The following is a 17,970-nucleotide window of genomic DNA, read 5'->3' as shown; positions in this document are numbered from 1 at the left end:
TTCAGTCAGTTTGCTATATCTTTGTTATGTTAATAAATGTGTTGATTTTATCGGTTAATGTGACATTAAGCCAGTGTTGGGGAAGGTACTCTGAAAATCTAGTTTACCAAGCTACCAATGACTACAGCTACACTTAAGAAATCAAATGAAATCAAATGTTGTCACATAAGCTGAATACAACAGGTGTAGTAGACCTTACGGCGAAATGCTTACTTACAAGCCCTTAACCAACAATGCAGTTCAAGAAATAGAGTTAAGAAAATATTTAGTAAATAAACTCAAGTTCAAAACATTATTTAAAAAAATCGAATCAATCAAAAAGTAACACAAGAAATGTACATAACAATAACGAGGCTATATACAGGGGGTCAATGTGGGGGGGGGGGGGGTACAGATTAGTCGACGTCATTTGTAAAGGGACTATGCATAGATAACAAACAGCGAGTAGCAGCAGTGTGAAAACAAAGGGGGGGGTCAATAGTTCGAGTTACTTTGAAAAAGTAGCTCACTACATCCAGACTACTTTGTGAAAAATGATCGGACGTCAATCTGAAATGTCATCTACTACAAATAGCAAGACAGACTAGCCTACATGTAGTTCAATACTCCCCAACACTGCCTTTCGCCTTAGGGAGGGTTATACCTCAGAAAATCATCAGTGTGTGTGTTGCGCTGACTTTTGTGATGCTTTAATGTTTAGATTGTACAATGTGTTGACATGTCCCATTAAACTAGTGTCCCTCTCCCCCAGTACAGTCCTTCTTCCTTCGTATGTTCTATGGCACTGGGGGAAAAACACAGTACACACTTTAGGAAAAAGCATCTGAAAGATCCAATGGCAAATCTAAAATAAAGTTAATCACTGTTCCACTGTAATCCTGTTGGAAAGATTAGCATTGTTCAGTCCAACGTTAATTATAGCCTACTGTAGCTATTGGATGAGCGCACTCTCCCCAACTTAAACACTCTCAAACTAAAATCTTAACATCGTAATTGAAACAAATGAGCGGTCATTGGTTTCCAGCTGAACTGAGTGAATAGAAACCAACGTTCTGTAAACGTCTCTGAACGGCTGGAAACGGTGAAGACGTGTCCCTGCAATAAGACCGGTGCGCGATCTTTAGGCATACGGCAACCCAGGCCGGAGGTCACAGTAGAGTTGACAACCACAGCAGAGACCTGCTAGCTAGAGCTCCACCCCAGAGATCCGATCTGTTGTTCTGCCCTCCGTGTCTTAATGAAGCCCTTACGGTATTCAGCCTCCTGTTTTGCTGCCATACAGAGTTAGGGGAGTACAGTACAGAACAGCGGGCTTGACACAGCAGATTCTTCACAAGAAATACAGCTGCCTGTGGGATCTCTCCTGTCGACCGGCTTTGACACGCAAAACACTTCAACACAGGAAAATACAACTGGATATAACTTAATTTTTATATACCTACAATATCCTTTATCAGAACAAGACGCAAGAACAGTAGCAATGTTGAGACCCGTCTGTCCTACAGTAGGCCTATCTCATCATGTCTGCCTATGATATAGTATTTGCCATTGACACTTTCAAAGTGCCCTCGCTGGCCTCTAGGGGCTGATAGAGAGCCAGCTGTTAAACGAGGCCTCCTATGGTGGGCACTAGAAAATGCCCCGGTGCCATAACCACAGAGATGGGCCGTGTTCCCTTCCCTTCCCACCTGTCGCTGTGCGGAGAGTCCCCCAGCGAGTCGAACGAGTCCCCGTACTGCAATCCCGGCCGGTGGGGCACAGTAAAGCCACAGTGTGCGGCACGCCTGGCCCGGGCCTCCATGCACGCAGGACTGTTGCATTTACTGGTCCCCACGGAGGACGACATCATGCCCGGCGAGTCCGAGAGGACACTGTCAGTCCGTTCCAGGCTCCACGTCCGCTCCTCGTGTCTGAGACAAGAGAGGACCAAAATGTAGGGTTGAACCGGAGTATAGTCCAGTGTGCACATGTGTGAATAATTGTCCTGTGTGCATGTCAAAACATTTAGCTGTGGACGTTGAGTGAGGGGTTACCTGTGAGTGGATGAACGGGCATGGGTATAGGAGTTGTGAGATCTGGATGACGCGTGGCTGCCGGGGAAGGAGGCCACTGTTCCATGCCGTATGACACGCTCCGTTGCAGGCACATTCTTTGAGATGTACTAAAAACCACACAGAGGAAAAGGGCTTTGGAGAGATGGCACGAAATCGTGTAACTTTACGCACATTACTACCACAAAGACTGTGTTGACAGATGTGAAGCGCTGTTGATTGACCGCGTGGGTGTGTTCTGGAAGGAGAGGCTGAGTTACTGAAGGCAGTTAACCGGTGACATCCCTACCCTTCAAGAGAGTACACATGGTCCACTATAGGAAAGTACAATTTCGGATCCCATGGTACAAAAATTCCACAAATAAACATTTAAATAAAAAAAAATCTACTTACCCATTCATTAAAAAACAGTAATAGATCAGTCAGTAAAATAATCAATGAATGTTTGACTCACATCTACCATGGGTATCTCCTCAGGGCCAGGTCCTGGGTGATTGGGTCCGTTCGCTAGGTTCCGGTTGGGGTGATCTGCACACATGTTCTGCCGCAGGTGATTGTGCATCTTCTTCCTCTGTTTCCTGTGGAAGAGAATACCCCAGTCACTCACATATCTCCGCTCCAGGGATAACAGTCTATGCCAGGGTCTATCAAACGCAACTAAACCCATTGTATACTGCCCCTGGGCTGACTTACTTGGTTTTGCAGTAGGCCACTACACACACGATTCCCACCACCAACAGAGCCACGCAGATACCCGTGATTGTCAGGACTCTTTTCTGATAGAGCTCCTCCGCCTCTGTGGACACAGGCACAGACACACAGGCACGCAAAAGTACAAGGGGGAAAAAAGAACAAAACATCAGCCCCTTGAAGTCGAAGGTGTTAACACCATCTGTATCCCATCACACCATATCCTGATCCTGATCCCACACCCCTGCTCCTGTCTCTACAGGTTCTATACTCCCACACTAACCAATACAGCAGATGCTGCTCTCCCTCCGCACATGTATCAAAGCAGTAGACGTACTGTACGACTGTTGTGAACGTTCGGAAACATGAGCTAGCTGACAGCCCAACTCCAGCCCCTTATTATAATGGCTAATGAATAAAAGCCAGTTTTAAAGCTAGTAAATATGAATTAAATATGAATATGAGTTATTACAGGAATAATTGTGGTTTCAACATCCAAACAAGATGCCTGAGGTATTTTATTTAGACGGCTGACATTAACTGGGAATGTATACAGCGTTCTCTAGAAATGTATATGATTGACATTCAATTGACATGAAATGTATTTTAATCGCTGTAGCATATATATGTGTTGCGCAAATGCAGTGTGAATTGTTGGGCTGGGTTTGCTGTAACTTATGTCACTGTTCTGGATCACTGTTCTAGAGGCATCGCTCTAACGGAGGTCTGCTCAAAACAGGTTGAAAACAGAAAAGCTGACCCAAATCTGCTGCTCTGATTGTAAGAGTGCATTCATCCAAGAGATGGCGTCTGACTGAAAGCCCATCAGATCAACACAGCTAGACAGAGGCTGCTCAACCGGCCCGCTCTGCTAGACCATTTTGCACAGAGGCACTCAAACAAGCAGAATCGCAGGTAAGGCTTTGAACATGCTCTACATTCAATGCTATAAATATAACACAAATGAACGCAAAAAAAATAATAATACATGTGAAACTATTGTTATTGCATGTCGTTTTACGCGTTTTATTTTATGATCAACTAAAAATAAACTAAGACACATTTTCAACCGCTTTCCTTTCCCGTAGAAATGTTCCTGTGAGGAGAGGAGGACGTGGCTTAACCAGGGGAGAGTGGAGGGAAAGAGGGAGCAGGCCAGGGGGAAATACTGATGGTAGTAGTGGGCCTATGATAAATAATGTCATAAAAATGAATTGTATTTGTACTGCTCCACCCATCGGAGGTTGCCTCTCTCTCACCCACTCCCTTCAGTCACCGGCAGCGCGGGCAATTTTACATCCGCCTGTCGCTGCAACTCTGTTTTCTGCCACAATAAATAAATCAACAAGGCTAGAATTTATTTATGGTGGAAAAGAGCAATAGGTCAACCATATTGGTTGTTATCTAGTGATAAAGAATTTTCAACAGTGAGAAGAAACATTCTCGGAGCCTCACACAAATTTACCTGAATGTCGTTCCAAATTAGATTTTTTTTTACAGCAAGGTCTCATAAGAAAACATAAAAACTCCAGCATCACGGGCAATTCCTCGGGAAAGGAGGTACTGAAAGAACAGACTATTTCTGTACGCTCTAAATAAGGTATGACATGCTCATACCAGTAACTTCATTCAAAAGAGTCCAGTCACACAAAGCATTCTACTGGTACAGACAATTCTCGACCATAGTAAAGAAACGGATGGGTGCAGGTAGAACAGAGCAGGTTGACTTGCAAAACTCTATAGTGAGGTTTCAAATGAGAGGAGGTTAGAGGTTAGAGGATAGAGGTGAAGTGTTGAGGGGAGGAGGAGAATGACACAGTTAAGGTGGGCAGCATGGATGTTGGGGGAGGGGGGGGGGTAGTCAACTGTAAACCTGGCATAGCATGCTAACAGGGGGCAGAGGTAGAGGGGAGAACATGAAAGCAAATCCTGAAGGCTTTGGTTGATAGAGGAGACCAGGGGTGTCCTATTTGCAGCACTCATTCCTGAGCTCCTGTCTGTGTCTCAGGGATGTGGCGAGGGATTCTGGTGTCGGCTAATACAAGTTGGAACATGGTACAGTTCCTGCTTTATAATAGGTGGATCATTAAAACATGTACCATCACTATCAATTAAAAGTACAGTACGGGAAGTACTGAACAGTGTGTGCGCGTGTGTGTAAGAGAGAATGAAAGAGTGAGAGAGATGGAGGGAGAGTGTGAACGAGAGAGGGAGGTGTATTTGTTTGTGTGTGTGTGTGTGTGTGTGTGTGTGTGTGTGTGTGTGTGTGTGTGTGTGTGTGTGTGTGTGTGTGTGTGTGTGTGTGTGTGTGTGTGTGTGTGTGTGTGTGTGTGTGTGTGTGTGTGTGTGTGTGTGTGTGCCTAAGGAGGGCTGGGGGGTTATACAACTCTTCCAGAGTAATGTAATTCAATTCACACTAGTGTTAACACTAGCCAGCGTGTGTGCCAACAGAAACACATGAAACTACGCACTCGCACTGTTTATCCTGTCGTAAACAGCGGGCGTGCGGACGGCCACGGAGGCTTACGCAGATAAGTCTGAAGTCATCAACCCCGGAGAGAAGATTCCAGAGGGAGTCGAGAATCTAGTAGGACACCACTTCTCCCTGAGTGGAGGATGGATGGAGGGGGGGGGGGGGGGGTTTAGCGAACTCCATAAAGGGAGGATCCATGAATCAAGCAGGCTTCCATATTGATTTCTACCTGCTCTACAGGTCTATAGTCCCTTAAAACCAGTTCATCAAGGAGAACTGGTACATGCGTTCCTGTCAGATTGTTTACATGGTCGAATGTACTGTGCGTGTGGTGATGAGGGCTGCAGGTTAGGACACCCGTGGTAATGTTAGAGGGAGATTCGGCTCCACGGGGCAGCCCAGTGAGTTACGGTTATGGTTGATTGACAGATTGGTTAACCAATCAATGGGGCCGTTTACTTTAGAGTCCAGAGGGAATGGAAGCAATGTCAAACAGAACGGAAGGAGATCAAATACACAGCTCTAGTCAAGCTGGGAATTAAAAGGAAGGATTGTTCCATACCCATAAATTCAATCCCAAGATGCTCTGCCATTGCAGAAAGTTGACAGTTGGGGAAACAACATCGACAACAAACAAAAAAAAGAAGAAAAAAAAGAAGAGACCAGTTTAGGAGAGACGCCTTCCAACATAGATAAACAACAGATATATCCAGTATGTGCACTGAGCAACAGGACTGACGGGACAGTCGGAGACATGGATGGTGAGTCAACAGTTACAGTGACGGGATGGAGCTGGACAACCATCAAGATAAGACGACCAAAACATCCAAACAAGCGCCACACACACACACAAGACAACAGCAAGCAGTTAGTCAATCTAGACTATAGCATGCAAAACCAGACATCCACTGCTACATGGGATCTCTGGGCCAACCGTTAAGGGTAGATTAAGACACAGCGCACTACTTAGCTAATGAAACATTTTATTACCGCTACAAATGGGCCTCTAGTACAACAACATAGTTTTAAAAGTATAGATTAGACGTCCAGTTAGTAGATTAGAATGTATCGTCCTGACTATAAAAGGGATGTTAGACGTTACACAGTCCAATGTAACTGTTCCATTCAGCACAGGCAACTCCGTTCAGGGAGGATTTGATAGGACGTGACATGTTAACAGAAAAACCTTACCTGTTTGCAATTGGAATACAACATCAGATCAATTCACACGGTCTGGCATTAGAACCGTGTGGTGGTGAGGGAAGGGCTGACCGCTAGACAATAAGGGCATGTACTGTAGGAGACGTGGAACCTGCGACTGCACTCACAGAGGGATACGTGTCAATCTGAAGACAAGAGTCCGTCTCAGCAATCAGTCACTCAACCTCGTCTAAGGACCAGCACCTTGATACTATTGACTAAGTGGAGATGATGCTTCACCTCATCTGCACAAAAAAACGTGGACCAGTCAGATTGTGGGGGGGGGGGGGGGGGGGGTATATTGCATGGGAAATCAAGGCCATGGGGAGAAGTGGAGAAGGGCTGCCTGCACCATTCAAGCTTCTGAGCCCATACAGTACATCTGAAAGCTCACTCGCTCCACACAGGTCGCAGCAAATCCCTGCTGTTGTCATGACAACATGCTCTTGGGTAAGCCCCGGCCTGGCTGAGAGGGTCCAGCTTTCTGTACAGGAGTCAACGAGATCTCTGGGGTAGGGGAGACACCCTGATAGGAGAAGGGAAGGGAACTCATACGTGGGATGGATGAGCTTTGGGAAGTGAGTGTGGAGGGGTGGAGAGGATTCTGTCTGCTTCTATATAGTTCTGTTTTGGCCTCAAAACTAACTTCACAGCATGATAAGGATTACATTGCTAGCCCAGAAATGCTGAAGAGGCTGATTGTATATGACAGTGGCTCTACAGTCTCCTCCTTTATTCTACACTGTTTAGGGTAATCGCACGAGTATTGATACAGTCATTCAAAAATGGGAGAATCCTGTTCTAGCAGGTCAAGTTAACCGTTTGGAAAATGTAGCCAACAAGCAAATGTTGGTTACGAGATGCATTTCTTCTCTGGCTGACTAGTAAAGTAAGTACATTTTGGATGTACATGGTTTTGATTCAATGCCGTCCCCGGAGTAGTCCTGACCTCGATTGTCTGTGCACACTTGGAACACGTTTAGAGAAAATTGGCGCCCAGAAAATGACCTCTCCAGTGTGCTTTCTGAATTGAATGACATGTCAGATCTCGCACTGGGAGAGGGTGGAGAAAGGGTTTGAGCGCCACCCCTTCCGTCTGCCTTTTCACTCATTCACTGTTATTAAGTGGAGCCTTAAGCTTGTTCCCACTGCTACTCTTGTGTACACGCATAATCCTCTCTCAAAAGGGATCACGCATGACTGGGAACTTTTTGGAGAAATTTCGACAGATCCGATTAAGATAAAGCATTTATGTACCAATGAATTAATTACATCCCTGGTTGGTGGCGACGTTAATGAAATATTTGGTCCGGTCTGATGTCTTTACAGTATTTTAAAATTGTGGATCTCTTAATGGAAGAGGTTTGAAAGCATCACCCACACATCCTTTCTAGGTCATCTCAGAATGTTATTTGAGGGGGGAAAAAAAAGTCTTCGCTTGGTTGACTAGAGTTGTCAATGAATACACTGCTTGAAAAGGAGAGGCAATTGTGTTAAATCTCAGTTCCACTAAGGTTAAACATAACATTACAGTAAGATAGATGTAGCTGTAGAGTGAGAGGGCTCCCACACACTGCCTTCTGCTCTGGGCTAGCACCTCAGTACAGTTGAATACAGTACCAGGCTGTAATGCATGGACTCTGGGAAAGGTCTGGAGGCGCTGACATTACATACGGTATACTTTTACAACTGAACAGTGTACATGAGTAGTCTGTCTCTTTAGCTAACATTCCACTCCTTTTCATTGCCAAAGAGACTGGCCTTTCGGGCAATCTCAACATTCAATAGATGGGTTCGCTGACAACGTCCCGTAAACAATGCGCACGCTTCAGAATGGGTGAGTTGTCGTGATTCAGGATGGCCAGATTGCTAGCAACAATGACAAGAAACTGCCACGTGGGGAAATCGTAAGTGACTTTCTTCAGCTAGTTTCATCTTGTTCTTGATACCATGTCTTGTTTTGAGGTGTTTTGAGTTATTTTATGTCTATGCTAATATGGCTAAAATTCACTCGCTAGCTAACCAACTGTATCGATGTGTTTGAGAGACAAGTGGTCATTGTGCACATATATGCATGTCTTCAATAAACATTGGCGACTAAATATAGTTGACATGTCAACATTCTAATCCGACCCACCCAGTTTTACCCCATAGTTGCGCACGCGTCGGTTTTGTTGCAAAAACAACCAACCCATCTAAATGCACTTGGATTTACGGCAGAGTTGCTCATTGGTTGTTGGAAAAACCACCGTTCATTTTAAAAACACTTGAGGGCTGTGTTCTGTGTAGGCTTACCCTGGCGTGACATTTTGATAACCGTGTAAATCTCTCTAGGACAAGGTGACTGTTATCATCAATATATTTCACCTGTATTTACCCCCCCAAAACGAAATGCTAGTTAGCTGCTAATGTGGCTATCAAGAACTACAAATGCCATGATCATCTGGACGAGACTGCCGAATCGAGGCAAAGGTAAGAATCTCTGGATCAACTATCTAATGTTAGCTACATTTAGTAATGACTAAATTGGCTACATTTCTTTAAATTGACAATTCTGTGAACTGTCTTGTACAAGTTTTAAATTGACACAATATCTTTTAGCAAAGGTGTCAACTAGAAATGACATGCAGGGATTTGTAGTCTTGCATTATGTCTACATTGATGCTAATTAGCATTTTCAAATCTGAGAGTAAATAAAGCCGAATATATTGATAAAAGTCACCTTGTCAGAGAGATTTACATGGTTATGAAAACGCATTACGCCAGGGTGAGCCTACACAAAACACAGACCTTTTTTGAAGCGTTTTTTAAATTCTTTATGGGGAAAAAATGAATGGTGGAAAAACGATTGGAACTATTTCCCTGTTTGACCGCTAGGTTTAATGGGTATTATGACACCTCCACTGTGGGGCTCTGTGATGCTTACAGATATGCACTGCAGACAACTACAATATTGCAATACTATAAATCATTTGCCATGACATGACATGACATTGGAAACAGGCCCAATTTTTAATCATATACTGTGTACTTTTGTAATTGCATATCGTAAAATTTCCCCTTTTGTTCATGCGAAACTAGAGAACCCTACGTGACATTTGAAGAGCTACAAGTAAGCAGACACAGATTTATGTTTTGTTATTCTAAATCTCTTTTGGATACATAAACTGCCCTTTAAAAAAAATACTCACGGATAAATACTAGTTAACAACATAGGAGTCATGTTGAACTGCAGACACTGGGGAACATAGCAAAATTGAGTTGGGGCAGAAAGGCATGATCCACATAGTGTGCGGACATACATCAGAGCCTATAGCTTCGAGGCATGACCTGCCGAGCTCAAGTTCTCCACATGCCTCTCTCTAATCTGGGTGTAATTGTGAGGTTGATGGACATGCTTACGGGGGTTGCCAACGTGGAGTGCCGGTACAGGGTTTTAAGTCTGTAGCCCCGGGCCACTAGTTCTATTCAATACCGCACTGCAATTACAGGGCAGGAACTCAGAGCTGAGGAGGACCTCTGTGAGAGCAGGCAGCCAGGGTCTGTTGTTTTACTGTGTGGATGGCATTCTGCTGCTGCTAAAGCTTTGGACTTGTCCATACAATAACAGCGACGAGTATTGCAGGGAAAGCTAAGAGTGTGTGTGTGTGTGTGTGTGTGTGTGTGTGTGTGTGTGTGTGTGTGTGTGTGTGTGTGTGGGGGGGGGGGGGGGGGTTCAGGGAAAACAACTGTGAGAATGGAATTCTCCACACATGTCCTGATCCATGATGTGACTAGTAAAAGGTAGGTGTCGTCATTGCAAACTGCCTGTGCATTTTATACCTACCAGCATGTTCCGTATTAAGGTGATGCAATGCCCACATGCTTACTTGGCTTATTGTATTCCCATGGGATTTAGAGATGATACATGGACGGATAGTCTTAACAATAACAAATTGACAAAAGATACAAAGAAACGTGAATAATGACCAGTTAACGTCGTCAGGCAATTTGCATTACAATTAGCAATGTCCGTAGGCTAGATCAGGTGTCATCAGCCTAATGGTTAACAGCCGTGTCACCCTAACATTCATGTTGGATAACCAACGCAATATGAATCAGGGTCGTTCTGTCCATGGATCAGCACTAATATTAAAATCACAGACGACTGTTTGATTCGATTTCATACAAGCGTGATTGTCACGTTGTTTAGAGAGGGTTTGGTGTTGTATCGTGCGTTTGTCATTAGACTGCGCTGGCGTGCAGTCAACTAGTAGTAGGGTTTTAAAAACAGCTGGAGGTACACTCAGCAAACCAACTCAGCTCGGGTTCATTCCAGCAGAGCACGTGCAATTACTGTACATATCAACGTCAAGGACATTCAGTACCAAGTCACACGCAGACGTCCAGTGTATGCGTCGCTATGCTAATTCTCTCTAATGCAGTAATTTGTTCTAAAATTAGAACATCAACAAATTAACGGTGTTGGTCTGAGGGGAGCGTCGCCACGGGACAAGGTAGTTGAATTTGATGAGTCAACAGACACAGATGGTAGAATAACAACTATGAAGGGCAACACAACACGGCGCCCCATGCCACATGTCAACGTGCAGGACAGACAAGACAGACAAGACAGACAAGACAGACAAGACAGGACAGACCGACAGAAGAGGAAATGGACATACGGTAGAAACTGGCCATAACGTAGTTTTGACAGCGGTCGCCAGTAAAGTCATTCGGACACCTGATGGAAGGAAACAAAACCACAAAAAGAGAGGGAGGAGGAAGGGATGAGGGAGTGAAAGAGAGAGCACGGGTGGGGGGGGGGGTATCGAGAGGAGAGGATATGCACAAGAGACAGGGAGGAGGTGAAGGGAGAACGAGAGAGAGCGAGAGAGACAAAGAAAAAGAGAGAAGCAGAAAAACACCGAATTAGAACCGCAGCAACGCCACGGACAGTAGAAGCAGAGTGATCCCACTGGTGACACCATTGTGCTGCACACCACCCGCGGCTTTGGTTGACCTGAGAGGGAGGAGGAGGAGGAAGGAAGGAGGAGGACTATAGAGGTAACCCAGTGACAACCGTGGCTCTGTTCTCAGCTGTGGGTGTCATGTGAACATACTTTTGTAAGGATTGGGCATGCGCAATCGTAACGGCTCAGTCTGCAAGCACCGCGGGCCGAAGTATCCATCCGGACATCTGGGGGGGAGGAGGAGAGGTACAACGTAATATGGAAAACACAGCAGTGAACTGTATACCTGATAGAGGTTATATTACAATATGCAATATTATGGCGGGGCAGAAACGTTCTTCTACCTGCGTCCCTGCTTCAGTGTGCTAGACATTACAAAAACATTGCTAGGTTTTTGGTTTACTTGCTTAGTAAATTAACTGGGTTAGCAATCAGTGTCGCTCAACAAGGGTGGAATGTCTCTTGCTGAACAGAAGGCGGTTGACCAGGACCACGTCTTTTTCCAATGGTTCCCTCTACCATCCTAGTTCGGCTGTATCCTTTACCAATCAAGTGCCACGAGTTCAAACATATTAAACCCGTGCGAGAACATTTCCACTCACGAAGGCAACATTTCCACACCGCCAGCTCTTGGCAAACAAACTGCAGCAGTAGTACCCAACGGCATCTGTTGGTAAATAATCAGGAACTTGGAAGCATCAAAATAGAACAATTGGGATTGAGGCATATAGCTGGATCGCACAACAGACACTGTGGCACATGGCCTCAATCTCAATGTTAGACAACTCTTGAAGCGCTGATGTAACGGATGTGAAATGGCTAGCTAGTTAGCGGGTACGCGCTAGTAGCATTTCAATCAGTTACGTCACTTGCTCTGAGACTTTAAGTAGGGTTGCCCCTTGCTTTGCAAAGGCCTCGGCCTTTGTGGAGCGATGGGTAACGACCGTGCTTCGTGGGCAACCGTTGTTGATGTGTGCAGAGGGTCCCTGGTTCGCGCCCGTGTCGGGGCGAGGGGACGGTTTAAAGGTATACTGTTACACTGACAACATCCGTATTCTGGAGTTAACCATCACTGTAATAACAAAACTGTGCCTCTGCATTGGATCGCACTTTATAAAGCATGGCTAGGCAGAGTGAGTAGGAGGGTACACTGTTCAAAATACAGAAGCATTCACTTTTCTCCCTCCCAGTCTCTCTTCCACTCCCTCTCTGAATAGACCCCCCCCCCCCCCCCCCCCCCCGTGCTGCAGACAGGCTTTAACTGACAGGTCAGAGGTCATGGAAACAATGTTGCCCTGATGGAGAGTGCCAGAGGGGTGGGCCTGTATGATTTGATAGATTTTATTATAGGGTCGTGGATTTTCAGGATGCCCAGCTCACCTGCGCTTATAAGACACTATTTGCTGTAGCAAAATAAAATAAATCACTATAAATGCACACACACACACACACACACACACACACACACACACACACACACACACATATAGATATATAAAATAAACATACATGTATACGGCAGTGAAAAACAATTGAGGAAACAAACCAAAAAAAATGAAAGTTCCCAACTTACGTGTGAGCTCAAGTGGCCCATGGGGAGGTGCCAAACCCACAGGGACAAAAACAACCCCCACTAATCACACCATCCTCCTCGCTTTCTCTCTTTCTACCCTCTTTGACCTCTTCCTTCTTCACATGGGGTTGCAAAGAGCCCTCCATCTTTTGACTTGGGTCACGTGTAGAAGAGCAATCAGTCTGTTACATATTTTGAACTTTATTAGGAATTATTTTATTTTATTTTTTAAGCAGGAGGCTCCCGGCCTCCGCACTCCTTCTTATAGCAACCGCATAGATTGGCCATGACATTCCTTCCAATTTCTACCTGTCGGGTTCAGAGGAGTGCATTTCATTTGGTCAAGACAGTTGACTCACAGAGTTACGGTGTCACGGCTCATGTTGGAAAGCTCTGTTGAGTTTGCTCTTTAACCACCACAACCATATTTATGGGGACACCTGTCCACTTAATCAAAACGCTGCAGCGGCCCCTCTCACGATCATTCTGTTCTTCTTCTTCTTCTTCTTCTTCTTTTGTCTCCTGCCTCCCTCTCATCAAATAAGGATGTGCAGTTCATTGAGCGGTACCAGCATTTCACACTCTCTCTCCACCAACGCGACCGCCAATCCAACAGAGGCAATTCCTCATGATTTATGAGATTTATAAAATGCCTCCCAGGAGTATTATGCTATTCCATGCCAAATTACTCATGCTGAGTGATATGTTAACCTGGGGAACACACAACAAAGGCTTCTGAACAATGCTCTGTCACTGTAAAATCAACAAAATGTTGAAATCTCTCCTCATAAAAGAACACACTGATAGAGCGCACATTGAAACAAATCAATATCGGTTTTAGTGTTGAAACAGGATTAAATATCTGTCAACATAAACCAAGCAAACCCATACACATAGCCGACTAGCATTTAGGCAAAACAAACCCCTTAGACTAAAAGACACAGTATTGAACCCAAAGGCAGTTAGCAGTCAGCTATCTGATGAGTGTTCTCCTTAGCGAGTCCCTTATCCTTCATGAAGAATAATGGCCTGTTGGGTCTTCCATGTACAGTACCTCCAACCTATAGTGCAGAGCATAACAGAGCTTGTGTACTCTATCCTGATTCATGCCATTCACTGTTCATGTCAGTGTTTTTTGTCCCCGACGTGCAGGAATCCTTATCGAGCAGACATTGCTGATGGGGCTGATATTGTGTAGTATGAAATCCGGGCGCTACATGTCAGGGAAATAATTACCTTCAGGGTCATTCGTTAAACTTTCCCTTCCCTCTAAAGAACTTTATACTTCAGAGTGAAGGGCATAAAAATAGGGCCAGCTGTCGGCTGGACTTGTTCAGATGGTGAGTAATACCCGCCGAAGCCTGGCCTATATTGAATGAGATGGCTTTGGGGGCAACAATTCCCTGCAGGCCTCCCCTGCATTATTCAACTTTTCTGGACCCGTGCCTCGACCGTGAGTGAGTTAGCTGCAGCAATTGAATTATTGCTCCCTCCAATTTGTACACAGCTTATTGAATGGCTGTTGCAGCCACGCAGCACTGCTTGCCGAACAGTGTTCCCGGGGCCAGCTGAACACACACAATGGCTGGCCGGTGGCCCTCCGCACCATTCTTCACCGTGGACCAACGTGGAAGCATATGTGATATTTACATAAATGGACCAAAGCTCACTATAATAGGATGTGATAACGTAATTATAAAGATGTAGAACACAACAGTCCCCCCACTCTTTCCCTGGCACAGGCTGTGATATTGACGCAAACTGTTACTACGCAGGAAGACCTCGCCGTAAACATTCACTTGTTCTGAGACCGCTGCGAAGACGACACCCAGTGTACGAAAGGTATGTACTCCGTGTACATTCTTGCATATGCTGTTACACTACAGCTTCTGCACACCTACACATGTCAAAAGGCAAATCAACACGCTCACACTAGCATATAGCTAGTACATCTGGTACAGATGCGCAAATCAAAATCTGATCCCTAGAAAAGGTCAACCAGCTCACCGTGGCCAAATTCACAATCATGAGAAAAACATTTCTCTTCTAAAAACAAAAATGGACTTTGCGCACTTGATTTAAAACCAATGTTGTACATCTTGACCCTCTTTTCAAAAGGTCTTGTGATGTAAGCAACGATCCTATTTAGCTCGCTAGAGGCCTCCGACTGGCGTAAATATTTGTTCCTTACACTACCAGTGAATCATGACATTTATAAAAAGGCCTTTTCATGTGCGAGGCTCCTGCACGCTCAACGTAGGCTGAGAACGACGAGCAGACCACAATCTAGCCTCCTTATCAGCAACCAAAGTATACATGAAAGATGACACAAACCCTTGCAATAGACATCTGCACATACTGGCAATGCCTTCCTGTAATCCTCAGCTATGCCGGGCCTCCTGTAAGAGAGAGGGAGCTGGAAGGTGTTCTAAGAGGAAGATGGATGGGGGGGGATAAAGGGAGATTACAACCATACGAAGAGGATAGAGAAAAGGCCTCTGCTATGCTGGAGGAGAGGGTTAGAAATCACTTGACATGACCGGAGTCTTGATCCTGCAATCGATCTGTCATTACAAGAGCAAAAGGAGACAGCGGCTGAAAAACAAAAGACAACTGTCCACGTAGAATTCAAAATGTTGCCATGGGACGATTCCAGAAATAGCGGCGAGGACTCACTTGCAGGAGAGCTGATTGATACCATGTATAAAGTAACAGTCGCCGCCGTTCACGCAGTAATCCTTCTCGGTGTCGTTGCATCTTCTGGCGTGGCCCGAGCCTGGCGATAGTGTGGTGGTTACTGTCGAGGAAGAAAGAGCGACATGTTAGCAACACAGACATAAGAGTACTATAGGCAGTTAGAGCTCCGTTACTGGAGTAGAGTACAATGTATATTCTGTCATCTAAATAATACTTGAAACTAAGACGGCTCCATTCGCGGGACATATGTAGAAGAGTAGAAACACAGTACGGAACATGCTACAATATACACTAGCAGTCAAAGGTTTTTTCAAGGGTTTCTCTTTACTTTGACTATTTTCTACATTGTAGAATAATATTGAAGACATCAAAACTAGGAAATAACACATATGGAATCATGAGGTAACCAAAAAAAAGAAGTGTTAAACAAATAAAATAAAATTATTTAACATTTTAGATTCTTCAAAATAGCCATCCTTTGCCTTCATGACAGCTTTGCACACTCTTGGCATTCTCTCAACCAGCTTCACGAGGAATGCTTTTCCAACAGTCTTGAAAGAGTTCCCACATGTGCTGAGCACTTGTTGGCTGCTTTTCCTTCACTCTGGGGTCCAACATCCCAAACCATCTCAATTGGGTTGAGGTCAGGTGATTGTGGAGGCCAGGTCATCTGATGCAGCACTCCATCACTCTCATTCTTGGTCAAATAGCCCATACACAGCCTGGAGGTCTGTTTTGGGTCATTTTCCTGTTGAAAAACAAATGATAGTGGGACTAAGTGCAAACCAGATGGGATGGCGTATTCTCTGCAGAATGCTGTGGTAGCCATGCTGGTTAAGTGTGCAATGAATTATAAATAAATCACAGACAGTGTCACCAGCAAAGCACCCCCACACAGAATGACTGACCATCATGTCTTAAAGTAATGGACTGTTGTTTCTCTTTGCTTATTTGAGCTGTTCTTGCCATAATATGGACTTGGTCTTTTACCAAATATGGCTATCTTCTGTATACCACACCTAACTTGACGCAACACAACTGATTGTCTCAAACACATTTGGAAGGAAAGAAATTCCACAAATGTACTTTTAACAAAGCACACCTGTTTGATTTGAAATGCATTCCAGGTGACTACCTCATGAACCTGGTTGAGAGAATGCCAAGAGCGTGTAAAGCCGTCATCAAGGAGAAGGGTGGCTACTTTGAAGAATCTCAAATACATTTGGATTTGTTTAACCCTTTTTTGGTTACTGCATGATTCTATACGTGTTATTTCATAGTTTTGATGTCTTCACTATTATTCTACAATGTAGAAAATAGTAAAAAAATAAAATTCAAATAAAAACTTGAATGAGTAGGTGTCCAAACTTTTTTTTGGTACTGTATACTTGTACTGTATGCAATGAAGGCAGGTGCAGGAACTTTCCACTCCAGATGGCGTGGTCAACCAGTTGCTCTTTTGTGAGTGATTTTATACACAATACAAGACATAAACACTGACTTCTCATTCAATCACTCATTCTCCACATAAAACGGTCACATCTTTCCTTCCAAGAATTGCATTGTGTCTCTCAGTAGTGTTGACACGGACTCAAGACGCTCTATGTGCAAAGATAAATATTTCCCCCTTGAAGAGCGTAGGAGTCCCTGTTTATCCCTTGATTCAGATCTTTGGAATGAAATGGCCTAAATGTCATGCCGACTAATCCTCCACTGTTATGTAAATAGTGCTAAGAGGTTTTGGGATGAGGCCTGAGGAGTGGCAGGACTGGGCAAGGAGAAGAGGGAGAAGAGGGAGGACTCCTGTGTCAAACGTTGGGATGTAGCCACTGTACGCGGGCTAGACTTCAACCGGCACCTTGCTGGGGTGTGACAACATGTTTGTGTTTGCCAAACTGGAGATTGATTGACAAATGCATACTCGTGAATGTGTATCCTACTTCCGTACATACAGTATTGTTATGATATGGGGGGGAAAAGGTTAGTGTTGAGACGTAGACAAACATAACGTCTAGGTTACACGTCCACACTCCATTCCCCCAGGGGGCAGCAGCAACCTTGTCTGGGTGCTGAGCCTGGTTGGTAAGCACATCAGGTGATCGTCAGTCAGCGTCCCAGCTGGCACGTCGGGAGGCTGCTGGATTTGTTAAGTTTGTTTTTGAGTTTTTAGTTGGGGCCTTTTGTCATTTTTCCTTTTTGTACATATTTATGTTTCATCCCCATCTGAACCAATAAGAATCCACTTGGACTGGCCGACCAAGAGGTTTAAGCTCGGTAAGCCCATAGCTCGGTAGGTTGCTGTCTCCTGGGCATATGTGCATCCAGCCCCTAGAC

General features: G+C 44.7%; 1 protein-coding gene across 5 annotated transcripts in view; it reads right to left on the bottom strand.

The window, feature by feature from the left end:
- LOC129869049 (pro-neuregulin-2, membrane-bound isoform-like) overlaps positions 1 to 17,970 on the bottom strand; it is a 113,105-nt gene that overhangs the window by 8,789 nt on the left and 86,346 nt on the right. For 3 of the 5 annotated variants that reach the window (XM_055943510.1, XM_055943513.1, XM_055943509.1), the window contains exons 4-10: positions 15,616 to 15,736; positions 11,079 to 11,137; positions 5,777 to 5,800; positions 2,745 to 2,847; positions 2,506 to 2,629; positions 2,034 to 2,161; positions 1,689 to 1,910 (exon numbers count right to left, since the gene is read on the bottom strand). In XM_055943510.1, coding sequence (XP_055799485.1) covers positions 1,689 to 1,910; positions 2,034 to 2,161; positions 2,506 to 2,629; positions 2,745 to 2,847; positions 5,777 to 5,800; positions 11,079 to 11,137; positions 15,616 to 15,736 — 781 coding nt within the window. Of the gene's footprint in view, positions 1 to 1,688; positions 1,911 to 2,033; positions 2,162 to 2,505; positions 2,630 to 2,744; positions 2,848 to 5,776; positions 5,801 to 11,078; positions 11,138 to 11,516; positions 11,594 to 15,615; positions 15,737 to 17,970 lie in introns of all 5 variants that reach the window. The other 2 variants (XM_055943511.1, XM_055943512.1) reach the window with 2 other exon arrangements.

This window comes from Salvelinus fontinalis, chromosome 13 (assembly GCF_029448725.1).
Source record: "Salvelinus fontinalis isolate EN_2023a chromosome 13, ASM2944872v1, whole genome shotgun sequence".
Classification (NCBI taxonomy): Eukaryota; Metazoa; Chordata; class Actinopteri; order Salmoniformes; family Salmonidae; genus Salvelinus; species Salvelinus fontinalis.
Note: the sequence above shows the minus strand (reverse complement) of the source record. Positions and strands in the feature narration are given on the sequence as shown.